At 58.4% G+C, this 25,962-nt stretch overlaps 1 protein-coding gene across 1 annotated transcript; it reads left to right on the forward strand.

The window, feature by feature from the left end:
• Positions 1-116: 116 nt before the first annotated feature.
• On the forward strand, positions 117-24,846 carry SDC1 (syndecan 1). Its single transcript, XM_082428098.1, has 5 exons — positions 117-480; positions 20,340-20,421; positions 21,370-21,896; positions 22,498-22,633; positions 22,771-24,846. Exons 1-5 carry the CDS (start codon positions 415-417, stop codon positions 22,938-22,940), a joined length of 981 nt encoding a protein of 326 aa, XP_082284224.1. The 5' UTR covers positions 117-414; the 3' UTR covers positions 22,941-24,846.
• The last annotated feature ends 1,116 nt before the right edge of the window (positions 24,847-25,962 follow it).

Genomic DNA, 25,962 nt, shown 5'->3' on the forward strand with positions numbered 1-25,962 from the left:
TCTGCCCACGCACCGCGGGCCGGGGGCGGGGCGCTCCTGAGGGGCCGGGCCACTCAGGGGGCGGGGTCCTAGGGGGTGGGGACTGGGGCTGGCCCCAGGACCTGGAGAGCTGGGGGTGGAGGGCTAGTTTTTGCAACGTCCAAGGGCCTACGGCTTTATTATAAGGCGGAGCTCGGCGGGAGAGGTGCAGGCGGGAGCCGAGCTGAGCGAGGAGGAATCCAGCCGTAGAAAGGATTGCAGCCGGCGGACCCCGCAGCCCTCACCTAGGACAGCCAGCCGCGCGCTGGACATCGCTCGAAGGAGCTGCGCGCAGCGCAACCCTCGGAGCCGACCCGGAGCCCCGTGCAGTCCGGGCAGCGCAGCGCAGCCCTGACCCGCGCAGCTCGCCGCGCTCCAGCCGCCGGTCCGGGCAGCATGAGGCGCCCGGCGCTCTGGCTCTGGCTCTGCGCGCTGGCGCTGCGCCTGCAGCCGGCCCTCCCGGTGAGTGCGGCCCGGGGCCGGGCTGGGAGGCGGCGGGAAGCCGGGGTTGGCAGAGCCGCCGATGTCGGCGGCTGCACGTGGAGGGGGAGGGGAAGCGGGGACTTGCCTTCTTCCCGCGCTAGCCCGGCGGGCCCCGGTACCCGGAGCCCCGAAATCAGGGCTCCCGCCCCAATTACCTCCGCCGTCGGGGGGCGCCGCACGGGTGCCGCCGCTCGGGGCGGGGACCCGGGGCCCGCGGCGCCCAGTGGAGCGGAACCTGCGCCGGGGCTCCGAGCTCAATTAGGTAAAACGGTTCCACAGGCGAAGGAGCCCGCCAGCCTGCGGCGGCGCCTGGGGTCGCCGGCTCCCACCCGGTCACCCCGGGCGCCGCGGCGGCCGGCTCCCCCGCCTGTGACCCGGGAGGATGCGGTGATCGCGGCAACTACGCCCCGTCCGCGGACCCTAATTCAAACCAGACTCGCCGAGCCCCGGCTCCTGGCCCCTCGGGCGGAGGCAAGTTTGGGCGCAGCGGTGTCGGCGCGGGAGCAGGCGGGCGTGTTCGCTAAGGAGCCCCAGCCAGGGCTGCGAGGGGGACTGGGGCGGGCGGGCGGGCGGAGGCGGGGTCCTCGGCTGTCCGTTGGCTGCCCGAGAGGAGCCGGGCCGAGCTGGTAGAGGGAGGTTCCGGGAAGTTGGCCCCGGAATGCTAGAGACCCGCAAGAACCCAACTTCTGGGCTGCTGAAGTTGTGCTGCCCGGGGAGGGACGCGAGCCGGCGCTGGGCACCGCCGCGGCGCGCGGGCTGCTTCCCCGAGAGTGGACCCGCGAATGGCTCTTCCCCTCCCCCGGCCTGGCTTTGTGCTGGAGTCGCGCCGAGGGAAGGCGGGTCCCTTGGCCCGCCCAGTGGAGCTGGAGGAAAAGGGGGACAAATGTGGAGCCCGAGGCTGGGGGGGAGGCCTTTGGGTAGGACTCCAGCATCCACCTTTGGCGAGGGGTGAGTCCCCTCTGAAGAGGGACCTGGCCGACAAAGAGCATCCCGAGGGTCCCCAGAAAGTGATCTCCCGCCTCAGCCGCAGTCCGCTGGCCCGCCTTCCCCAAAGGGGGCGCTTTGTTCTCGGCCCCTGTAACCCTTTCCTGGGAACCGCCCCGCAGCGCCGTCCCTAATATGGGCTGGGACCTGGGCTGCCGCCAGGTGTCACCCCTGGCCGCCGGGTGGTCATGTCCACCCCCCGAGTCCCCACACCCACTGATAGAGTCCCGGGGTCCTCCCCGCGGGCCGGGTCGGCCATCCCCCGGGATGGAGAGGGGAGGTGCGGACCGAGGGGCTCTTCCCGTGCCGGAAGTGGCAGTCTCTGGCCACCACAGCTGGACGGCTCGACTTCCCTAGCTCTGGCAAAAGGAGGCACGTGGGAGGGGAAGGAGCGGCTGCTGGGAGTGGGTACTCCGGTCCTCCACTTATAATGTATTATCTGGACAAGTCCCTCAGCAACGGCAACCCTCTGAAAGCGAGTCCCTCCATAATAATAGTAGCTCCCAGTTATTGAGAGCCTTGCGGTATTTTGCAGGGTCTGGCTCAGGTGAGGTGCTTTTCAGGCTGATATGTGAAGTGCCCTCCTTGCTTCCCAGGTGACTGTTATGCTTGGAAACATTTTGGAGTCCAGGAAAGGGTCCCTAATGCCGCTTGAATTGCTGATGAGTTGGAGTGTTCATGTGGGGTGCCCTATCTGGGGGAGCCATGGGGAAGGACAGGATTTCTGAGCTGGGTCTCCATAGCACTCCTGGCTTTTAGGTCCAAGAAGTTGGCATCTGGCTTCTCCTTCACTCTTGAAGAGCATGGCTTCTGTGGGATTCAGACTGCACCTTGAACCAATAGTTAATACTCTGGAGAAGAGGGTGAAGCTGTTTGGCTTACCTCCCTGGCCCACCTGGCCTTTCCTGGCTGCCCCACTCTCACCAGGCACAAGATGGGGCCTCAGCGGTACTCCACCTATTTCCAGCCAGAATCAGGAGTGCTGGTGGTGGTTCCTTTGCTTGCCTTAGGTGAGGCTGGCATTCCTGAGCGGGGATCCCAGAGCGCCTTTTAACACGGGGAGGCAGATGGGATTAGAGATTCTCTGTGGGCCACATTTCCTGGACTTTTTCTGTGTGCTGGGAAGGAGCAGATGCTGCATTTTTTTTTCTACCCTAGAAAATGTGATATATTATGGAAGGGCAGGGCAGTTGAGTTTCAAGGGGGAAACGAGGAAGGGAGGGAGGCTCTTTAGAGCTGCAGTGGTGGGAGGGCTTCCTGGAGGGGGTGGTTGAGCTGAGCCTGAAAGCACTAAGCTTTGGGGTCAGACACTGGCTCAGAACTTAGGTTTTTGTTTGTTTGATTGTTTGTTTATTAAGTGTAGTTTGTTTTCTCTTTCCCAGCCCTGTCCTCTCCCTTTTACAGTGGCTGTCTATATTTGGTTCAAAGTGGGGGCATAAAGTACCTTCCCAGAGCCCTCTTCTACTCTCTTCCTAAAAGAAATAAGGCAGTGGGATTTGCTGAAATAGGAGAAGGTGTCCACTGGTTGCAGAGATCTGGCTTCTCCCAGGGTTCACTTTGGCCCCAGTGGGAAGCAGGTCAGAATCCCCTGGGGATCAGTGAGGTAGGGTATGATCCTGGGCGCCTGACTTTGGACAAGGGAAGGCTGCTAGGGCAGGAGGTTGCTCAAAACCACTCCCAAGAGACGAGAACAGGTTTGTCTAAAGAGGTTTCCGTGTGGTTGTGTGTGTGTGAGATTCCCATGGTCTTTTGTTTTTGCCATGCAAGAAAAATTGCTTGTTCTGGAAAGTTATTTGCTGTTTCCTCTCTTTCTCTCTTCTCTTTCTTGAAAGGCAGAAAATCCCTTTTTGCCTTAATTATGGGGGCTAGTAGAGACATTTCCCGACGGCCTGGCGGAGTGGGTGGGGCTGGGGGAGGCATTAACTTCCTCCGCCTGGGCTCAGAGCCTTCTGGAGGTGATGTCACTCCTGGCTTGAGCTCCACAGGGAGGGTGGGGCTGGTTTAAGTCTCTACCTGTGGCTCATAGTGGGTTCCAATAAAACCTCATTAACCCAGATTGGTGGGGAGAGGGATAAGAAAGGGAGGGAGAGGAGCCTGGAAAGAATTAATGAAAAGCTTGAATTTTGGAGTAGTTTATAGAGGAACCTTTTTTTATTGCCGCAGAATTTTGGATTCTGAAGTCTCTTGAGAATGAGGTATCCTTGGTATCCAGGTTTTTTCAGGAAGCTAAGAATCCTTATTACCCTCAAAAATATTCTTACTTTGGGCGGGACTCTGAAATACTTATTTCCCTTCCTTTATTAACAAAAGAGTACTAAGCATAGTTTAATCTCTGGATGCCAGGGTCCTCATAGCTGTCACCATGTTAGGTTATGGCGTTTGTCTCCCGGGTTTATTGAGCTGTGAAGAGCACTTTCCCCCTGGGCCTGGTGCCCTTCTGTTGGTGCACTTGGAATTCTGGTTTGCTCTTTTTCCCCTTCCATCCCTGTCTGATAGCAGCCAAAAGTGACATTTGTGGGCCTAAGTATAGCAAGCGGCTTTTCAGTTCAGTTCTAACTGGCACTTTTCTCCAGCTGTACTAAGAAACAAGTCAGATTTGTTAGAATTATTTCTAAGACAAGAGTTTTCAGCGCTGAGTAAGGGTCTCACCTGTGAGCAATGACCTCGGTGGTGTCCTGATAGTACCTAGAATAACAAAGAGGCTGTCAAGGGAGGTGCTTATGGGCTCCCTAGGGGAACAGATGTCAGTGACCTCTGGAGTAAGCACCTGATGATGACCCCATGTTCCAAGCCCTTGCCAGTCACGGGTAGCCTGGACCCAGTAAGGCTAACTCCGTCTAAATCCTGGTTGGCAAGGGCCCTCATTCCTTTTTTTTTTTTTCTTAATTTATTTAATTAATTAATTTATTTTTGGCCACGTTGGGTCTTTGTTGCTGCGCGCGGGCTTTCTCTAGTTGTGGCGAGCGGGGGTTACTCTTCGTTGTGGTGCGTGGGCTTCTCATTGCAGTGGTTTCTCTTGTTGCGGAACACGGGCGCTAGGCACGCAGGCTTCGTAGTTGTGGCATGTGGGCTCAGTAGTTGTGGCTCGTGGACTTTAGAGTGCAGGCTCAGTAGTTGTGGCGCACGGGCTTAGTTGCTCCTCGGCATGTGGGATCTTCCCGGACCAGGGCTCGAACCCGTGTCCCCTGCATTGGCAGATGGATTCTCAACCACTGCGAAGGGCTCTCATTCTTAGCTTGGGCCCTGTCTCTAGTTTTCACACTGTGTTTTATTCGGGTGGCAGTGCACCCATACTGTTTGGCAGGCCAGAAACAGCTTTGGGTGAGGTAGAGCCCTGGTATTGGGTCTCTGCTCCACCACTAATTTACCACGTAGTCTCAGGCGAGTCACTTCACAGCCAAGTCTTGATGTCCTGTGTAAAGAGAACATCATACTTGTTCTCCTTGTCCTCATTCTTATTTGCGTATTCATTTCATAATGAAGGTGTGAAAGTGTTTGCTAATGAAAACGCCAGAGGACTGTTAGCTGTCGATAGAATTAGGATCACCTTTTTTTTTAAAGACACTTTAAAGCCTAGGTCTGACTTTTTTTTTTTTTAATCATTATTTATTTATTTATTTAATTTTGGCTGTGTTGGGTCTCCGTTTCTGTGCGAGGGCTTTCTCCAGTTGCAGCAAGCGGGGGCCACTCTTCATCGTGGCGCGCGGGCCTCTCACTATCGCGGCCTCTCTTGTTGAGGAGCACGGGCTCCAGACGTGCAGGCTCAGTAGTTGTGGCTCACGGGCCTAGTTGCTCCGCGGCATGTGGGATCTTCCCAGACCAGGGCCGAACCCGTGTCCCCTGCATCGGCAGGCAGATTCTCAACCACTGCGCCACCAGGGAAGCCCAGGATCACCTTTAATTGAGTGCCTGCTATTGGGTGCTCGATGCTTTTCCTGCATCCCTATTTCATATTTACCCCAAACCTTTGCCATGTATGTCATTGTCCCCATTTTGTGGATGAGGCCTGCAGAGGTGAGCCCCTGCAAGGGGCCGACGTGGGAGAACCAGGATTTGTACATACGTGTGTGCATATGTGTATGGCGTGAAGAAATTGAAGGACTGGCAAGTCTCCCCCACGAACCCGGCATAGGAGACTGGCTGAAACCAGCAAGGTTTGCCCTTGTGCTTGTCCCCAGGGCAACAACCAGCCTGCACTGACTTTCGTCGTGGACACTGGGGAGACATTTGTGGAATTAGTAGATCTTTTTTTAAGCCTTGAAGCCGGGCACCGCGGCCCCAGTGGGGCGACCAGAACCCAGGACTCGTGGCTCCTGTACTGGGCTCACCTCCCGGCCCCTTCAATGCCAGGTCCCGCCGCCGCTGCAAGAGCAGCCATGAGGAATTGTCATTAAATGAGTTCTAGTCCTGGAACCCTGGGATTTTTACAGAACAAACGATTTCCTGATTTCCTCCTTCTTTTCAGCAACGAATTTTGGAGTCTTGGGTTGAAAGCCCCCCCCCTTGAGGGCCTGCGTAAGTGTGTCTAGAGAGAGGGAAGGGGATTAACAGAGTCTGTGGAAAGAGGGCTTTTGGCGCCAGGATCCTGCACCCTGGAACAGATTCAGTGCGGTGTCATTTCCCTCTCAGCTGTTCTGGCAGAGGTTGGGCGTGCATTCTGGAACCTCCCTCTGAGCGGCCATGAGTGCCCTGGCAGTGCGGAGAGAGGGCAGGCATGTGGGCATCCCCTCACCCACAGAGGCACGACCCTGCGCTCGGGGTCACTTCAGCAGCTATGCAACTTCCAGCTCCAGGTGGACGTGGGGAGCCCCCTCCACTGCCCCCCCAGAAGCGCTGGCTTTATCTGTGTGGTGTTACCACCTCTGCCTGTCCTTGGGATGCTGACATTGGGTGGGGAGTCAGCCCTAGAAAGTCCCCTGCATTTCCAGGTCCAAGGCAGGGGCACCTGGTCAGCTCCCTGGGGCTTGGTACCCTGCGGGGGAGTGGTGCAGAGGAGGGGTGGCACGGGCCAGGGTGGGCTAAGCTTTTTCTGGAAAGGGTCCTGCTGCCTGTCATGCCGTTGTGGGTTTGGGGAGCCAGGGGGTCTGGCAGGGCCTCAAGGCTGTGGAGGCACTGGGCGGTCGTGAGGCTCGGGGCCGTCGGATCAGGAGGGGGAAGGCTTGAGGGTCTCTCTCCCGCGTTTATGGCTCTGTGGTGCTGCCTAATTATATGGAGAGGCTGCTCTTCCTCTGGCCTTCAGCCCTGGGAAGAAACTCCTCTGCCCAGTGACTCACCTGAGGGTTGCAGCCCCACGAGAGGCCGTGCGTGCGTGTGCACGCTGCATGGGTTGCAGCTATGGCTGGGCTTTGCTTGGCCCGTCGATTTCCCCACTGGGCTTCCCCGCAGGTTAGGCTGCACTCTGAGATTTGGGGAAACCTGGTCACCACCTGTCTGCAACTTCCTCCTCAGAAACCAGGAAGCTGTCTTCCTCCCTCCCTCCCTTTTTAACTGCAGCTCTTCCTCTATCCCTGGCTTTAGAAGAGTGCGGAAGTTATTCCTACAGACAAGGGTGGCCAGGACCCCTGTCCCGCCTAGTCTCAGTTTAATTCTCCATGGTATGACTTGGGCAGGTCCGTGCCCCTCTGCGTCTCAGTTCCCCTGTGCACTCAAGGGGCCCCTCTTATCTGCTTCAGCTCTAACAGCCATGTGGTTGCAAAGAGACCTTGTCCTGGGGAGGGTGAACGTGGCCCTGGGGGGACCTAGCGGGGGCTCAGAATCCTCCAACATTACTCCTCTGGGGACTCGAGGGAGCACTGCCTGCCCGAGGGCTCATCTGTGGGGTGGAAGTCGCGGCAGGCTGCTCTTGGAAGGGGTGGACTTAGGGCTCAGTGTGGGAACCAGAGGTGGATGGAGGCCCCTGGGCAAGGTCAGGCTGGGGGTGAGGGCCGGGTGGTGTTCTCTGCACACGCCCAGGCCTCCTGGCCACCTGCCCCAGGTCCGCTCATCCTCAGGAACGGAAGCCGCAGCGGGCAGGTTGTGGCAGTTGGGCGGGCAGGCGTGCTTATCGCTCCACTCCTCGGCTGAGTCATGGTGCCAGGCCCACAGATCCTCCCCTGAGACTCATCCAACCAGCTTGCCCCTGAGCGCACTGTGTGTGAGGCAAGACTAGGGCTCGGGGGCCTGGCTTCCAGCCCGACCCTTTTTACTGCTGAGTGACTCTGGGCACGGGCCTCTCTTGGGCTCAGTGAGTCCGCGTGTGAAATGGGAGTGCGGCTGAGAGGCAGAGGCGAGGTCACGCATTTGGATGTTGGTGACTGTCTCGTGGCTGTGTCACAGGGCTGGTGGCGTCTGGGTGGGGCCTGCCTCTGCTCCTGCTGCCTCAGGAGAGTTCTGCCGCAAGCGCGGGGGGTTGGGAAGCCTACCTGGCTTGACCAGATCTAAAGCCCAGAGCCTGGCTGCCTGCCGTGTGCACAGCCCTGAGCAGGTGGGGAAGGGTCCGCGCCAGGTCCGGGGCCGCGTGTAAGAGAGGGTGGCCGTCACTGGGACCAGACAGCAGGGTCGGTCTGTGCAGACAGGCCAGGGGGGCAGTGACCACCAACGGTCATTCAGCCTGAGAAAGGGTTCATCCCAGAGCCCCTCAAATCAGGAACTCAGGCCGTAAGGCAGGGCATTTTCTGTGTTAGGGCAGGGGGCCCCCCCCCGATGGAGGCAGCGGGAGGGCGGAGACTGCCCGTGCTGCTCTGGGGCCCCTCTTGGGCTCCCTTCGTCTCTGGAGCAGTGCAGAGACTTGTCCCACCACGGAACGTTGAATTCACAACCTTTCCCGCTTGGGCTACCTGAGGCTTCCTGTGGCCATGCTGGGCCTCACTGGGTGCCTTCTGCCCCCCAGCAGGCTTAGGAGACGGGGTTCTGGGGCCTGGCCCAGGGTGGGTGGGGCGTGGGGACGTGGGGGGGAACTTCTGGAGGGCCGAGGTGGCTCGTCCACCCCAGCTCCTAGCACGTGTTGGGCCCCAGGAGGCCTCAGGAGGACCTGAGGACTTGCACTGCTGTTTCCACGTCACGTCTGATGCCCTGGCCGCGTCTGACCTGTTTGGGGACTTGACTGTGTCAGTCCCGTGGCAGGGGCACAGAGTGCATTGCCTCTTCTTTCTAGTAGCTTCTCAACATCCCTGCTGCCCACAACACTGTCTAGGGCCTTGGAGTCCCATCTCTGGGGAGTGTCCCGGATGGACATGTGGTCAAGTTTGGGCTCGCAGGGTGTTTCAGGAACCTCTGAGACTATAGTAGAGGCTGAGGTCACTCCAGCTTCTCCCGGAGAAAACCGCTGGGGGCCATACTGCTGTCCCTGGTGACCACACTCCTCCAGGATGCCGTGGGGGGAGGGCCTGGGCAGCACGACCTCCAGGCTGGCCAGGGCCTGCCGGGCTGGGAGAATGGGCCCGCTGGGGCTGAGCTGAGATCCTCGAGTGCTGCCCCTGCCTCTCCTCCCTGCCCCCCACAGGCACTGGGGAGCAGGGGACAGGGGTCGGAGGGTGAGCATGGGTGCAGAGTTTCGCTGGGGCAGGCCTGGTTGTTGTAAAGTTCCGGGAGGGCTCAGGCCAGGAAGTCGGCCCTGAGGTCTTCATGGTGACTCTGAAGGAGTGGCTGAGGCCACCTGGGTTCTGGGAATCGTGTGAATAGCAGAAAACCCCCAACCTAACCCCCTCTCCCTTCCACCCTCTGTGGAACAAGATCATCCTTCCAGAGCCTCATCTAGGGGCTGGGCGTCCAGTGGATGCCCTGGTCCAGCTCTCCTCCCAGGGTAGTGGCGGCAGCCTGAGCCTGAGTGTCTGAGTCTGCCTGCCTGTGGAGCGGATTTGGGGCCCCGTCTGGGGTCCTGAAACCTTGGACCTGGGCAGGCGAGGTGGGACCCAGAACTGGCCAGTCAGTCTGCCTTGGTTAGTCCCACCTGGGGCTGGCGCAGAGAGAGGTGTTGTGCGGAGGCCGGAAGAGCACAGGACGTGGAGTCTGGGCGACCCACGTCATTACCAGGCTCCACCGCTTCCTCCCCGGAGCATCCTGGGCAGGTTTCGTCACCTGCCTCGAAGCTTCAGTTTCTTTACACGTAAAATGGGATTTTTTAAGTCCTGCTTCGGAGGGCTTTTGAAAAGATCCTGTGAAATAACCTGTGTGGTGTGACTGGGAGCCTCTTCCTTGTCTGGGCTCAGAGGAGCAAGTCTGGGAGAGCTTTGGGGCTGACGCTGCTTAGGGAGTCCCCTGGGGAGAGCCCCCCGTGGCTGTGACTGGGGGGAGGGGCACAGTCTGACCTGACCTGTGTAGTCGTCACTCAGTGTGAATGGCCAGCTGGTCTTACCCCAGGGTGCTGATGTAGCAGGACCTACAAACACGGCTTTTGCCCCTTCTCAGAAATATGAGCAGTCCCTGTCAGGCCAGACTTTGCTCGCCTCTGCCTGAGCCTTTGCCAGGGGCCGGCTCCTGCCCCGAGGAGGTGTGGGCTAGGCTGGTAAAAAGTGGGAAGAGGCCCGGTGAAGCCAGATGCCGGGGCACCTGGGGTGGGGGGGTCTCAGGCCAGCTGAGCAGGGCCCCCTGGCTGTGGGGGACCCATGGCCTGTGCCCAGAACTGCAGACTGAGGGTTGCCCTGGAGTGGGAGCGGGGCTAGGCTGCAGGGTGGAGGGCGAGGGCCCCACCCCGGGCCCCACCCCACCCCAGGGTCCTCCTTCCTTCTGCACTTTCTCCTGTGCCGCCTCCAGTGGAAATGATGGCTGTTTTCTCCCTGAGGGTCAGAGAGCCCGCAGTCCTCCCTGTGATGGAGTGGCTAACTGCATGCCTGCTGGAGCAAGACTTCCTGGCCCCAGACCCCCTCTCTAAGCACTTCAGTGGCTGTGTGCCCTGGGACAGATGACTCGTCCCCTTTGCCTCAATTTTCTCATCTGTAAGGTGGGTTTGGTACTAGAATCTAAGGTTATCATGAGGTGTAAATGAATTCGTTCAGGTAAAGTGCCTAGACTAGTACCTGGCACATAGTACTCAAGACATATTAGCCGTGATTACTATTTTTCCCCCCAAGACCTAATTCCAATATTTCTATTTTTCAAGTGACCCCCCCCCCTCCAGCCCAGGTCAGATCCTTGGGTTCTTCCTTCTGCCCCATGACTGTCCTGAGTCCTGGGCAGGTGTTAGCGCTTCTTCCCCTTTCTGGGGTTTCTCTGAGTTCATAAGACTGGGGCTGCATCCACAGTCCTCCTTTTAACTGCCTTAGCACCTACTGTGTGCAGAGGCTGCCAGGGCCTGGGAACTCAGTGCCGGACATTTGAAGCTGTGCGAACCTTCTAGCCATCAGGAAGCCACTGGAGGAGGGCAGGCTGACAGTGAAGGGGCCCAGGCTGCTTTGCTTCTTATTGGTGGGGGTCCCACCAGTAATCTGGGGAACAGGCCCAGCCTATTCAGACCTGGCCTTCACAGGAAATTCTGCCTTCCATCACTCAGGCCGGAAAGTACCAGCTCTGCTCTGCTGCTGGACCCCTTCAAGGACGCTCTGACCTTCCTTTGTCTTTGTCTGGGCTCCAGCAGCCTCAGTGCCTACTTGGTCTGAATCGTACTTTATCCCAGAGGCAGGTTCCCAGACTAGCCCATTATTCTTCTGGACGCGGGAGGAGAAGCCATGTACACCTGTGGCTTAAGCAGGAGCAAAGGGAATTTCGTCGTTCTTTCTTGGGTATGGGGTTGGCTGGCAGCCACATTCTGACACAGGTTAAAAAATTTGCTCTTGGCATCTTTCAGCCTCCTTTTTGCAATCCTTTCCCATCTTCCAAAGCCCCTGCCCATCCCCAGTGCCCCAGTTCCGGAGCTTCCCTTCCCCCGTAGAGCTAGTTTCTGCTCTGGTGTCAGTGACTAGCACCCCTTAGCCCTCCCAGAGGCATTTTCATCTTAAAAGGGATGCTCTGTAACTGCACGGACACTGCTGGGGAGATCTGGAGGATAAAGTGCTCCCCTCCCTCTGCATACACACAGCTGGAGCCCTGACCAGCGGCTGCAGGTGTGTCAAAAGCTGCAAGTTTCTGCCTCCTTGAAACTTGAAGACACTTTATTTAGCCAGAGCAGGGGGAGGATGTCTCTAGAAGCCCCTATGCCAGACGTGTCAGGCCCCCAAGCCAGGAGGAGTTTGGGGATTAATCAGCTAGAGAGCAGCTCTAGGGGCCCTCGTGGGGTCCGACTGGGGGATCCTGCCATGAGCTTCTGGCCTTAGCTGTCTCGTTGGGACAGCCAGGGCGGTGGGGGGGAGGGAAGAGGCTCTGGGGGCCTTGGCTGCTCGTTCTGTCCCTGTGGGTTGACAGTTGCCATCTCCAGAGTCACTTTGATGTGGGACATCTCCAGCATCCTGCCTAGGCCATCATGCCCTTGGGAAGCGGAGAGTGGTGACCCCGAGTCACTGTGATCAAATACCCCTCCCCCCACTTGCCACTGCGGGTCCTCCCCCTGCCGAGTGCCATGTTGGTGGTTGGCTGCCCTTCCCGGGCGGGCCGTGAGTCCCCACCCACAGACTTGGGACTCGGACCCCCCTTTCGACCTCTTGGCCAAGCCCCTGTCGTGCAGAAGGGCACCCTGAGGCAAGGTCTCTTCAAGGTCATCCAGTAAGTTGGAAATAGAGCCCAGGTTTTCCAGTACCAGGTCTGGTCACTCTCCCCTGGCCAGCCCTTGTCTGGCTCCCAGGACAGTGCTGGGCACAGAGGCTGGCTGGGCCGGGCCAGGCGGCCTTGCTCAGTGCCCAAGTGGAATCCTACCCTGCCTGGCCCAGGTTCTGGCAGGTGGGGAAAAGCAGAGGAACTGGTCTTCCAGCTCCTGGCCTCACACCCAGCCCTCAGCTGGGCCTGTTCTAAGACGAGCCTCGGCACGCGGGCAGTGAGGCAGGCGCCAGCTCTCCGGAGGGGTGGGTACGGGGTTGCTGGTGGCAGCTCTGACCTGGCTTGGGCATCGGGGCTGGAGCTGGCTGCCAGGATCACCCCTCCTTCAACACAAGCCTGACCCCTGGGGTACTCCAAGGGAGAAAGGCTCTATGACCTTGACCTCGGGTTTCCCTTGTGAAAGCCCTGACGTGCAGTGCCCTGGGAAATGCTACTGCAAAGGGTCTTTAAGCCAAGTGTGGATGGCGCCCTGCACCCCGGCCCTGCCCTGGAATCCCCCAGAGCAGTGAAGTCTGTCTCCTAGGGGCAGGGTGGGAACAGCTGAGGTTGGGTCGTGTGTGTGTGTGTGTGTGTGTGTGTGTGTGTGTGTGTGTGTGTGTGTGTGTGTGTGTGTGTCGAAGGGTGCATGCCCAGGAGGTCCCCTGAAAGGTGCTCCTCCTCAGGGGCCCCTGTGGGTGCCCTCACCGATGCACGTTCTCAGGGCGAGGGCAGAAGAAGCCCCCTCTTCCCTGCCTGTCTGTTCCCGGGCCCCTCCCGCTTTGAGCTGTACCCATCACCCCTCTGCAGGTCCCAGCCTGACTTGGTTCTTGGTGAGCTGATAAATCACCATGCCTGTCAGGCCAGGAAATGCTGGTGCTGCCCCGAGGCACCGGTGGGGCCCCTCCCTCCCGGAAGTAGAGGGGGTGGGGGGAAGATTTCAGGGTCTTGAGGCCAAAGCCAGGAGATCCGGGCCTCCTCAGTGGCCTCGGCAGGCCTCCCTGGCAGCTCCCAAGTGAGGAAAGCAGCGTTCAGAGAGGAAGTGATTTCTCCGTGATCTCCTGGGCTAGGGGGAGCCCAGCGTCTTCCTGGGCCCTGGGCTGCGGTCCTGCCCTGCCACCCACCCCGCCATGACCATCTGTGGCCAGTTTATCACCCCCACGCCACTCTGGCCTCACCGGTAAGGAATTGGGGCCGCAGGGCCCAGCCTAGCCTGTCAGAACCCTGAGAGGGTTTAGGCTCTTCAGCCAATCCCCTTGTGTCGTCCAGGCGGGAACCAGGTCCAGTGAGAGGCAGAGAGCTGCCCAGGTCCCCCAGCAAGGGAACAGTAGAGCAGGACCTCCACCTGGGGTGGCCCCCCCTGGTCAGGACTCTCTTCCCCCGGCATCCTTAGCTCTGGTCCTTTCCCGGAGACCCTTGATCCAAGATGCTTTGGCCTGCTTGGCCCCTCAGGTCCGTGCTTAGGCCGTGATAGCAAGTGCTGCGGGAGGGAGTGCAAATGATCCCTCCGATGAGGGAAGGCAGAGTCATAAACCCCACTGCTGCCGGGCACCAGGGCGTTTGGTGGGCCACGGGAGGGGGCTGGGTATTTGTAACATTCTCTTCCCCCGCCACCCCTAGGCGGGCAGGCACCCCGGGACGATGGCACCGAGGCTCTGCAGCTCCCCATCCCCTCTCGGCTCCTTGGCCTCATTGGTGGTGCCCCCCCCCCGACTCCCACCCCCGAGAGAGGGCATCAGCGGCTCTGCGCGGCTCCTGTTGGTTTCAGCCTGGTCACTGCATCAGGCCAGCTGACGGGATGAGAGTTGCCCAGAGAATCGAGGAGGTCATGCTCAGCCCCGGGCAGGCAGGATGGAGGCTCAGCTCAGCTTCAGGACAGACGAGTGTTGCTTTTCTTTGTTTCCTGTTTCTAGCACTACTGGGAATTGAGGGGTTCTCCCAGCTCTGCGGCGAGGCCTCTTCCTCAGACCGGGCAGGCACTACAGTGTACTGACTCTAGAGAATGGATGTATCAGAAATGTAGAGAGAATGTTCTAGAACTTTCTCGGATCACTTTGTCCCTAGGACTTGTTTTCGGGGCTACTTGGTACCTCTTCTTTGAACACTGGACCTGAGTGGGGCTGGGGGTGGGGTCTCGCCTCCCCCAGCCCCCAGGCCACTCTGGGTGAGGCCTTCTCCTGTCCAGACTGTCGTTCTCCACGTGCAGTCTGCAGACCACCTACAGGAGCTGGAGCTTGCAACGTGCAGAGTCCTAGGCCTTTGCCCCAAACCCACTGAATCAGCCTCAGGGATAGAGCTTGGAAGACTTCATCTCCAACAGTCTCCTGATGATGCTTAGGGACCCCAAAGAGGAGAGCCCCTGGCCTGGAGGCAGGTGATGGTGTGAATGTCACCTTGGCCAGTTTGGCATCTTGATACACAGGTCAGGGGCAAAGGCTGAGGTTCTGTAGCCCAGACACCTCAGCCCCCGAGAGTTGTGTGGGGTTGGGGGAATCAGCTCTTTTCCCTTAGATCCATAGATCTGACCAGGAAACCGAGGGGGGTAAAAAAGATTTTAAAAAACCATGAATCTCATTTAAGCCTCCCAAGAATGCCTGCTGTTGGGTGGGATTTTGGTGGGATGGGAACGAGGAGTGTTTATCCTGGTGTGATTGTGCGGCCCACCTGCCTTTAGACTCCTCAGCCTGGGCTCATGGAACAACTTGGGCCCTTACCCTCCACCCGCTGTCTTCAGCCCCAGTGCGGGCACCAAGGCTGGCTGCTTGGGAAAGGCTGTGACCTGGGCACTGTGACAAGGGGCAGCTCTTTATCCTTGTGGATTCAGTGACTGAGCTCCCACCACGGCAGCCAGGGCTTCTGTCGCCACACCCAAGCCTTACAACCAACAGATACCTAAACCTCCCTTTCCCACTTTGCTGCAGAGGCTGCCACACCAGTGAGGCCCCAGCGTCACCGAGGTTGTGACTCAGGGCTGAACGTTGTCCTAACCTCTCCGGGGTCTGGCTGGAGGCTTCATCTGCCGGCCCTAGCGTCCCCAGTGGGGTGACCCTCTGTACCCCAGCCTGTGCAGCTCCCCCTTCCAGAAGCGTCCTGGAGTGGGGGCTATACCTGGGAGCTCACCAAGGCCAAGACGAGACCATTTCTTACCCTCTCTTCTCCCCAAAACCCCTGGATGATGGTCCCCTGAGTTTTGAAGTTGAAGACTCTCTTTACTATCAAAGGACCTTGCGTGATATTGTACTTTTGGCATGTGACCTCAGTAATGCTTTTTTCTTTTTTTAAAATTTATTTATTTGGTTGTGCCAGGTCTTAGTTGTGGCAGGTGGTCTCCTTAGTTGTGGCATGTGAACTGTTAGTTGCGACATGCATGTGGGATCTAGTTCCCTGACCAGAGATCGAACCCAGGCCCCCCTGCATTGGAAGCGCGGACTGTTAACCACTTCGCCACCAGGGAAGTCCCTTCAGTAATGCTTTTTAAAGGATTTGTGTTTATCCATCACTTAGATCAAGCAGTGGGTAACACATTAGTGACTCAGGGTGTGGGTTGGAAACCACAGGTCTTTGGATCTGACGGCTGCGGGTTGATGGGGTGCTGGGGTCAGGGGTCAGACAGGCAACCTCTTCAGTCAGCCTGGAGTTAGAAGCCCTTCACCTGAACATCTCTGAGACGCCCACTTGGTATCCTGACTTGTGACCCTCCCAAGGAACTTTCATGCTTATGCCCAAGGTGTCTTGGAGGGATGCTGCAACACAGCCCCAGGCCTCCTGGGCCAGCCTGGGCGGAGGTCTGCTCAGATGGAGGTGGCCCTCCTATGGCCAGTGTGGGGTGAGCGATGGCAGGAGTGGGCTTGAGGCTGCCTTCTTGAAGCTTTCTCTGCCAGCCCTCTGCCCACAGACTCCCGACATGCTCTTGGGAATGGCTGACAACCTGGTGATGGAGACCCTTAGCCCCTGGTAGCCCTGACCCTGCTTGTCCATGCCATCCTCTCTCCACCTCTGAAGCTGGGCTGGCATCTTGGTCTCAGCTGCTGGCAGGGGTCAGGAACTCTTTTTTTTTTTTTTAATGGTTTGCCTTTTTTAAAAATTTATTTATTTTATTTATTTATTTTGGGCTTCATTGGGTCTTCGTTGCTGTGCGCGGGCCTTTCTCGAGTTGCGCTGAATGGGGGCCACCCTTCGTTGTGGTGCGTGGGTGGCTTCTCGTTGTAGAGCACAGGCTGTAGGCACACGGGCTTCAGTAGTTGTGGCTCGCGGGCTCTAGAGCACAGGCTCAGTAGTTGTGGCGCACGGGCTTAGTTGCTCCACGGCATGTGGGATCTTCCCGGACCAGGGCTCGAACCCGTGTCCCCTGCATTGGCAGGCGGATTCTTAACCACCGCGCCACCAGGGAAGCCCAGGAACTCTTACTTGTTGAGGATGACATGCTCATCCCATGGCTCCTGGGGCCTGCAGTGCATTGAGGAGATTTAGGCAAATTTCCCTTAAAACAGCTGGACCATCAGGGAAGGTGGTCCTTCGGGGCAGGAGAGGGAGAGAAATGGCAGGTGAAGGGAGCAAACACTGCCTGCAAGTCTGCAGATACTTCACTGCCCGGTGACCATTGGCAAGACCCTCACCCTTATCTCCGGGAGATGCTGATCTCAGCCCTGCCTGCCTCAAATCAAAGGATAATGGTAGGAAAGGGATGGAAAATGTTTCCAGTGTCAGAGAAGGCCTCCCTCCTTTCACACTCCCTTTCCTGCTCCGCCAGACCCCTGACCCCAGGTCCTCTCTCGCGGTGTCCTCCTCACGCCGCCCCAGGTGTGGCCCGGAGACCAGTGTGGCTGAGATGAGATGGGCTGGCCGTTCCTCTCGTGTTCCTTGTCCCCCAGGCTCCACGTGTCTGCCCCCCGACCTGAGCGAAAGATGCCGGCAAAACCGGGGAGACCCAGCCTCTCACCTACACAGAGAGGCCCCAACAGGTTAGCAGTTTCCTAAGAGAAGGGCTTCTCTCAGGACTAGATAAGACTTTGGATCTGCCCAGGCCCTAGAAACAATTTGGGACCATTTGGCTTTGGCCTTTCAGGCCCTGGGCTTCCAGGGTCTGTGCTGCGTGTGGGAAGGACCAAATTGGCCTTTGCCTTGAGCAGACCAAAGGTGTGAACATCTAGACCTTCTCATACGGCTTTTGATTTGTTGTACAAAAAACTGATTTTCCTGGGCCTTACAGAGGTTAAAGGGCCCCATTAAAGGCACAGCTGGCTCGCCTTTGTCTTCCCAGGCTGTTTGAAGTGGGTTCCAAACTGGGCCAACCCACCCCTGGCATCCCTGAGTTGTGGCCGTGTGGTCTCAGAACAGTGTCAGAGGCCGTGCCGAGGAGAGCCCCATATGGGGCTTTGGAGGCAGCTGACCACAGGCTCGTAGCACAGCAGGCCTGCTGGTGAAACCGGAAGTCTCACCCCAAACTCCAGAGTCAGCTGGCACCTGGTGATCCAAGTTCAACCTCAGCAGTTTCTGTGAACTTCCTCCCCAAGGAGCTGAGGCTGCCACTGGAGGTTCAAGCTGGAGGTCTGGGAGATCACTACAGCCTCTCTCCTTGGTGGAGACCCAGCCCCAAAGGGGAGAGGCTGCCCTGAGGCCTGGGAGCTGGTTTCAGGGGAGAAGGTGTTTGCTTAAGAGCTTGTTGTATAAACAAGACTGCGATAAGGTGAGGGAACAAATGGTTTCTAGGGCCTGGGCAGATCCAAAGTCTTATCTAGTCCTGAGAGAAGCCCTTCTCTCCGGAAACTGCTAACCTGTTGGGGCCTCTCTGTGTAGGTGAGAGGCTGGGCCTACCTGGTTTTGCCTGCATCTTGGGTGGTGCCTCCAAGGTGGACGGGGTCCTGGTGCAACGTGTTCTCTGCAGGCCTCAGTGCCCCCGTCTGTGAAACAGGGCCTGGGCCCGGGGACCCTGGCTTCTGCTTCACAGTGTGCGGCCGAGGCTGGTATGGCTGCGGCCCCGGCCCCCTGCTCCAGGTCCAGCTTTCTGCCCAAGGCTGGGAATTGGAGCACTGCCGCCTAGGGTCTCCTCCAGAGCTGCGAAGGTGTTGGGCGAAGTGAAGGGGGGTCTTGGTGAGTGTGGGTGGGGCGTGTCCCCTGAATGCTTGTCCCCCTCAAGCTGCCCTGTTGGGAGCATCTGCCGGGGCCTGGGGCGGGGGTATGTTAGGGTGCGGGTACCCACTCTGCACCTGCCTGGGGGACGGTGTTCTTTGTTACTGGAGGGGGTAGGCTTTGGGGAGGCGAGGGTCAGCTTCGATCGAAGCTCCGTGGAGGCAGGACAGGTGTTTGAAGTGCCACCTGGGGACAGTACAGACAGGATGTGGCCTGAGGCGCAGCTGGAGGCCAGGGGCTGTGACTGTGCATGGTGGATGGGCCGTGGCAGCTCATACAGGCCCTGCTGCGGCCAAAACTTTTCTCTTGCGGGGCGGGGGGGCGGTGGAGAGGGGAGGAGGTACAGTGTGCGTTTTGTACTTTCAAAGGAAGCCCAGTGGTATTTCAAGCCTCACGGTTTCTACACGTTTCTGAAGCTTCCCTCTGACCTGGGCCCTTGGGTGGAGCCTCCACCTGATCCAGCTCTGCCTCAGGAGACCAGAGGTCTTGCCTGTCCCTCCCTGCTCTGCTCCACTCAAGAGGGAGGCCCCGTGGCCCGTGGCCAGGACCTGGCAAGGCCTCTTGGGCTGAGGAGGCCCATTCCCTGGAGCCCAGCCTTGGGCGGGGCCTGCCCTCTGACAAGTCTGCACAGAGCTACCCATGAATTGGCTCCCTTCTGCCCCCTCTTCTCCTGAAACCCTACCAACCTCCACTCCCCCTCTTCCTAGACAGGCCCCAGAATCCTCTTCCCCAGGCTGAGTGGCTCTTGCATCCCCAGCTTAGAGCAGCCACCACTGTTGGTGGGACCCTTACTGCGAACCAGGCTCTGTTAGGTTCTTTTCATGCATAACCTCATTAAACTTCTGCAACAGTCCTGGGATGTAGATATTACTGCCGTCCCCATTTTACAGATGGGAAGACTGAGGCCGTAAGAGGTTTAATGATGTCCTCAGGGCCATTCAGCTAGTAAGTGGCAGAGGTCAGGGGGGCTTGCGGAGCCCATGTGCTCTGAACTATGCTGTCCTGCTTCTTCATTCGTTCTTTGTTCTGGCCCTTGACATTGGGACTGCAGCACGGGGTCATTTGGGTCAAAGTCTTGTTGCTGAACAGGATACTTAGGGCTACTCTTCCTGCCACCTGGCTGCTGGGTCCTCCCTTCCCCATCTGCTGTCCTGGAGCCAGTGTTAGGGGTGGGGGTGGTCCGCCAGGCCGCCGGGTTTCCGCGCAGGCCAGCTCGGCTGTGTGTGGTGTGTGCTGCCTCCGCCTGGTCCCACTGCCTGGCCCTGCTGGCACAGCCCCTGCTTCAGGGCCTGGGTATATGTTTGCAGTCTGGCACCTGCAGCCTCTTAGACTCGGCCAGGCAGGCAGCATCCCTGGGGCGGCTCTTTGCACACAGGGCCCATCCCAGGCTCACAGACCATTTGCCTCCTTAGTGCAGGGTCCCTTCTAGATCAGCCTCATCTATCCCCAGGCTGATGGATGTCCTGTCCTTCCTTCCCCAAGTGGGTCTGGACCCAGTTTTTCCAGTGGATGAGAAAACAGGCTGAGTGTGGGAAGGAGCATCGTGGCCAGGCCTGCCTCAGCACAGGCAACTCACCCTGTGCTCATCCCTGCCCCTCCCTGCCATGGGGCCCTCGGTGTCCGCACCCTGGTGCTCAGCATGCCTGGAGGTGGCCTCCGTGGAGCCAGGTGGTTGTGATGTTGTTCCGGGGTGCCCTTGAAAGCCCCACTCTTGGACTCTGAAGCTCCCTGGTCAGTGGCCCCGAGGACCTGATTCTCAGTGTACGGTGGGCTTTGGTCCCAGGGGGGCCACAGTCTCTGTTCCCACCAGTGGTGTTGTCTGTCTGCTCCTCTGAGAGGTGTGGGGCGCCCTGAGCAGACGGAGCTTCTAGGGGATGTGTGTGTGTTGGCAGGGAACCAAGGGGCAGCCCGGAACCGAGGGTTCCAGAGCCACACACGAGGGCTTCCTTCCTGTGCTGTGTGTAGTGGTGTGTGTGTTTGGGGAGCAGGGGGGGTGCATGATTTACTCAGCTACCTAGGATGGGGACCCCAGAATAGCAGGGCCCCAGCCAAACCTCCACTCATATTCTTTTCTGATCATTTTCCAGCAAACTGTGGCTATAAATGTGCCCCCCGAAGATCAGGATGGCTCTGGAGATGACTCGGACAACTTCTCTGGCTCGGGCGCAGGTGAGTGGGCATGAGGGCTCCACCCCAAGACGGCAGCAGGCCGTGGGCTGGGGGTGGCGGTCAGACAGCGCCCATAGCTGGGCCAGAAGGGTGAGGCTAAGGAAGAGAATGGGCACCCTGCTGCAAGGAGAAAACATGTGTGGGTTGAGGTGGGAAGGGTGTGGATTCCACGAGGTCCTGGGGGCTGCCTGCTGCAAACAGACTTGGGCTCGTGTTCTCCTTTTTAACTCACTGGGCAATCTTTGGAAGGTGATTTGACTTCTCCAAGCCTCTATTTCCTCATCTGTACAATGGGAATAACATCTTGACTTCATAAGGTTGTTGGGAGCTGTTAGGCTGCGCAGAGCCTAGCGGGGTATAAATGTTTCTTTATCTTCCCTATTTCCCCTTTCCCTGGGGGAATGAAATCCTTGAGCCTAGAGGTGGTCAGGGAGGCTCTCTGAGGAGATGCTCTTGAACTAGACCTCAGAAGAGGGCTATGGTCATCCCTGGGGAAAGTGGCCTAGGCAGGGGCCCGGGAGCTAGGACGTAAGACACAGGCCTCTGTACTTGGGAGGCTGGGGAGAGGGCAGGTGGATCAGGGAGGGGGCCAGAGAGGTGTGTGTACGGGGATATGGCGTTCAGGCCCCTAAGGATGCCCCCACCCAGGGAGCGGGCTTCGGCGGTCGCAGAAAAGATCCCTTCCCAGATGGCTCCAGAGACCAGGCTGTCCCCAGGCACGTGCAGCAGAAAAGGGCAGCTTTCCTAGTTCATTTTCCAAAGTTGAGTTTCGCCTTAGCCAGCTCTACCCCAGGAAACACAGCTTCTCACGGGAGGAGGGGTTTGCTGTGCTGGCCTGGAAGTCAGAGCCTCGGGTCCTTGGCCAGGCCTTCCGCATGGCCTGAGCTTGGCTGGTCTTGATGTTCAGGGGCCTCCCTCAGCTCACACGCTTTGCTTCTGGCCCTGCAGGTGCTCTGCCAGATATCACCTTGTCACAGCAGACCCCCTCCACCTGGAAGGACAAGGGGCTCCTGACGGCCATGCCCACGGCTCCAGAGCCCAGCCGCCCGGACACCACCGCCACCTCCACCTCCACCTCCGCCACCTCCACCTCCACCTCCGCCACCTCCACCTCCACCTCCATCCTGCCGACTGGAGAACAGCCTGAGGAGGGAGGGGTGGTGCTCCTGGCAGAGGTGGAACCTGGCCTCACCGCCCAGGAGAAGGAGGCCACCCACCCACCCAGTGAGACCACGCTGCACCCAACCACCCACCGGGCATCAACAGCCAGAGCCACCACGGCCCAGGGGCCTGCCACCTCCCATCCCCACAGGGACGTGCAGCCTGACCACCACGAGACCTCAGCTCCCACAGGCCACAGTCAGCCCGAGCCTCAGGCTCCCAGCGTGGAGGATGGAGGTTCTTCTGCCACTGAGAAGGCTGCTGAGGACGAAGCCTCCACCCAGCTCCCAGGAGGGGAGGACTCTGGGGAGCAGGTGGGTGTCGGCCCGCTGTCGTCCTCTGCATTTCCTGGGACGTTGGGTGGCCAGTGGGTAGGGTGGCCCTTAGTGCCTGGCGGGGCACAGTGCATTGGGTGGGGGGCACTGGCCTGGACACCTGGCACAGCCAACCCCCTACGCCCTGTGAGCACGTCGTAATCCCCACAGTGAAGGCAGGGTCCCGAGGTCCCATCCTCCCCCGCCCCCAGGGCTGAGCCCAGGGTGGGACAGACTAAGTACGAGACCAGTGCAAAAGAGCCCTTCAAGATCCCCGAAGAGAGGGCTTCCTAAAACGTACGCCTCTGCGGCGAGTGTGAAAGTTCTACCAGATCTTATTTTTCGTCTTATAGCATCATGGTAATGTTACACTTTACACTAAAATGAGCCTATTTATTTTCACATAAAAACGTGGGCTTTATATCACTTGATGGGATACCTTTGCCACAGTCCAGCAGGGTCCAGTGTGATGTGGCGAGAGGGACCTGGGTTTGGGTGTGTCTGAGCTGGTGGCAGAGGTGACCAGGGAAGCCGGAAGTGGACCTGGATGCAGCTTTAGCTGTGGTCGCCCAAACCTGATCCCATACCTGCCCTCCCCTAGGACTTCACCTTTGACGTGTCCGCGGAGAACTCAGCCGGGGCCACTGTGGAACCTGGCCAGCGGAATGGGCCCCCAGGGGATCCCGGGGCCACGGGAGCCTCGCAGGGCCTCCTGGACAGGAAGGAAGTGCTGGGAGGTGAGTTTTCTCTCCGGTGGGTAGGATGGGGGACAAACTGCTGCTCTGGGGGCGGGGGGCTGTCTTTAGCCCTGGCGGGGCCGCCACTCAGCCCAAGGAGCAGCCGAGCTCAGCTCTGTCCTCCCCGCCCGCCCCAGGGGTCATTGCCGGAGGCCTCGTGGGACTCATCTTTGCTGTGTGCCTGGTGGGTTTCATGCTGTACCGGATGAAGAAGAAGGACGAGGGCAGCTACTCCTTGGAGGAGCCGAAACAAGCCAATGGCGGGGCCTACCAGAAGCCCAGCAAGCAGGAGGAGTTCTACGCCTGATGGGGGGGATGCCTCCCCCTCCCCCTGCCACTCGCTAGGCCCCCACTTGCCTTTTCTGTGAAGAACTGCAGACCCTGCGCTCCTCCACCACGCCACCTTCCTGGCGCACCCAGCCCCGCCGGCGGCTCCCTTCCCGCGGAGTCCTGGGCGTGCCGGGGAGAGGGCTCGTCTCCGCTTCTCTGACTTCTGCCTGGAGACTTGGGCACAAGGGCTTTCTTGCATATGACTGACCTTTCCATCACAGCCGGCACCTGGCAGCCCACCACGCTGACTCAGTTTCTCCAAACCGGAGCAGCCCGTCCCCAGGCCCAGCTCTGGAGAGAAGGGGACCCCGCTGCCCGGGACCCGGATGGCTGGAAGATGCTGTGGGAGGGCTGACATGTCTGTAGCACTTACTGGTAGAGACCAGCAGGCCTGGCTGGGGGTGTGTCCCGCTGAGTGGTGGGGACAGGAGGTCAGGGCTCTGTCGGAATTCACTTTGTTTTGTGGAGAGGTCTAATTTAGATGTCAAATTGTTTTTGCACATGTTTCCTCTAGTTTCTTTGTTTATAGCCCAGTAGACTTTGTTACTTCAGAGGTAAGTTAAGTAAGTTGATTTGGTTATCCCCCATCCTGCTTCCCTAATCTATGGTCAGGAGATAGCATCAGGGTTAAGAAGACTTTTTTTTTTTTTTTTTTGACTAGGAGAACCAAATCCAGAAGCCAACATATAGGCTTAGTTCGTGTGTTGTCTCTTGAGTTTGTCGCTCACGTGTGCCACAGGGTATGGAATGTCTGTTGGGTGGCCCTGTTGGTGGGCTGGCCCATCCCGGCTGCCGTGGGTGGTCACCTCTTTGAGCAGTCATGCCTGTGTCCATGAACTCGGGGCCAGGGCCATGGCCCAAGTGGCTGGGATGCTGGGAAGCCTGTGTGAGAATTGAATCCTGGAGCCTCAGGCTTGGGGATCGAGGAGAGAGGACCAGGCCCTTCCTTTGATGCCATCTCTCGGGGACACTTTCTCCTGGAAGGTGACGAGAGGGGTCTTGGCCCTACCTGCCACTGAGCTGCCCCACGAAGGACCAGGTTCACTTTGATTAGCTCCTGTGGCCCGACTCTGGGCTGGAATCAGGAATATTCCAAAGAGTTGATAGTCTTTTGCTTTTGGCAAAACTCTGCTTAATCCAATGGGTTTTTCCCTGTACAGTAGATTTTCCAGATGTAATAAACTTTAATATAAAGTAGTCATGTGAACTCTACTGCCTTTGCTTCTTTCTGTGCTGATCTTGTGGCCGTGACCAGCCTTTTCTCTAAACGCCAATGATATTGGGAAACTTGGCTAAAAGCTCTGTGCCTTCATCTTTCCCGTGGGGAGGGATTCTGGGGCCAGAGTCCCTCTGGTTTGTTTGTCTTTTTGTTTTTTGTCTTTGCTGAAATTATTCTGGAGATTGGTAGGTTCATTCAAGGTTATACAAGGCCTGATGTAAATTTCCGCGTTGCCAAGTTCGAAGGACAGTCTCCTAAATGGTGACGAAGCTGTGTCAGCCCCAGTCCAGTTTGATCCGAGGCCGCGTGCCCCATGGAGGCCTGGAGCCAAGGCCTGCCTCTCAGACACCTTTGCTGGGACCAGAGACCCCCAGCCCTGGCTTCTGGGAACTCCTGTGGTTGCTTATTTAATTTGACAACGTTCCAGCTACTCTGTTGGCCGCTCCGAGAGGGGACCGTCTGTGATTCGGAGAGACGCCCTGCCCAACGAAGGAACTTGTGCCCTGTGTTCCATACAGAGACTTTCTACCAGAGTGTATGACTGGACACGACTCCGGGGTGGAGAAGGGGCTGTGACCGTGCTCATCTCTGCTGGTCCATGGGACGGCGCTCAACCCATGGCTGGGCCCATTCATGTAGCTAATAAACGGTACTTGTCATTCGGGCTGTGGTGGTGGTTGAATCTCCTCTTGGCCTGGTGATGTCCTTGCCTGTCACCTTCTTGTGGGGAGCCTGGCTCTGTGCTGTGGCAGGATGGGAGCCAGTCCCGTTTGCTGTTAGGGAATCCGTGTCCACCCCTGCTCCCCTCCCCCAAGCCCTGTGTCAGATCTTCATCTCACCTCCTCCTGGGCCTTACTCTCTGCCTTACTCTGTCCTGCCCAGCCTCTCCTTCTAGATCATTCCCTTCCCCAAGGACACAAGGCTCCCTGCTGACTCAAAGTTTGCTACCTATTCTGTTTGCTCATTGTTGTACAACTCCTGGAAACTCACGAGCAAACGGTCTCAGTGCCAAAGGTCTAAAAATGTCTGCATGTTAGGGGAAAACTATAATGAAAATTTGGGGGGTTGAAAAAACGCAGTGCGCTGCAGGAACCCTAGTGTTCTAAGGGCATCTGGCCACCCTCCCCTTGATTCTCGTCCAGACTGCTGACCCCCTCCCAGCCCCTCAGGTGCCCCTCCATGGCAGGTCTCCCCACCTGGGGCCCTTGGCACCAGACCTGCTCTCTGGCCCTGGGTGCAGGCCAGCCCCTGACACCAGAGCCCGAGTGTGTCCTGGGAACACAGAGCGGGAGGGACTATTGCTCCCAGGGCCCTGCACCTGCTGGTGGGGTGGGCACTGCGGGTTCAGGGCGGCTTTGCAGAGTGAGTTCTGTTCTCCCCGACACATTGTGCTTGAACCGACACATTGTGCTTGAAGGGTTCAGAGGCAGAGACGAAGTCCTCAGATCATTCATTCAACAAACACTGTCTATTTTCTGCCTGTCCCCGGACTGGACAGTAAGGGCACAGTTGCAGAACTGGCCACCTGGATATTAATACTTTCACTGTGGGCTGGACACTGCTAGACATAGCACCTGGGTGATTTCATTCACTGGGAAAAACTTCAGCCGTGTTGGAGACACACTTCTCTGATTTATCCTCGCTTTGCAGGCAAAACCTGCAGTATGGAGGGTAAGTACCCTGCCCATGATTGCATGCCAGAGAGCAGTGGAGCTCACAACCACCCCTGAGCCCGCAATGGTGACCCTGGGTGACAGGACTGGGGAGGACGTCCCCGCAA

The sequence above is a fragment of the Balaenoptera physalus genome (genome assembly GCF_965194825.1).
Source record: "Balaenoptera physalus genome assembly, chromosome: 15".
Lineage (NCBI taxonomy): Eukaryota > Metazoa > Chordata > Mammalia > Artiodactyla > Balaenopteridae > Balaenoptera > Balaenoptera physalus.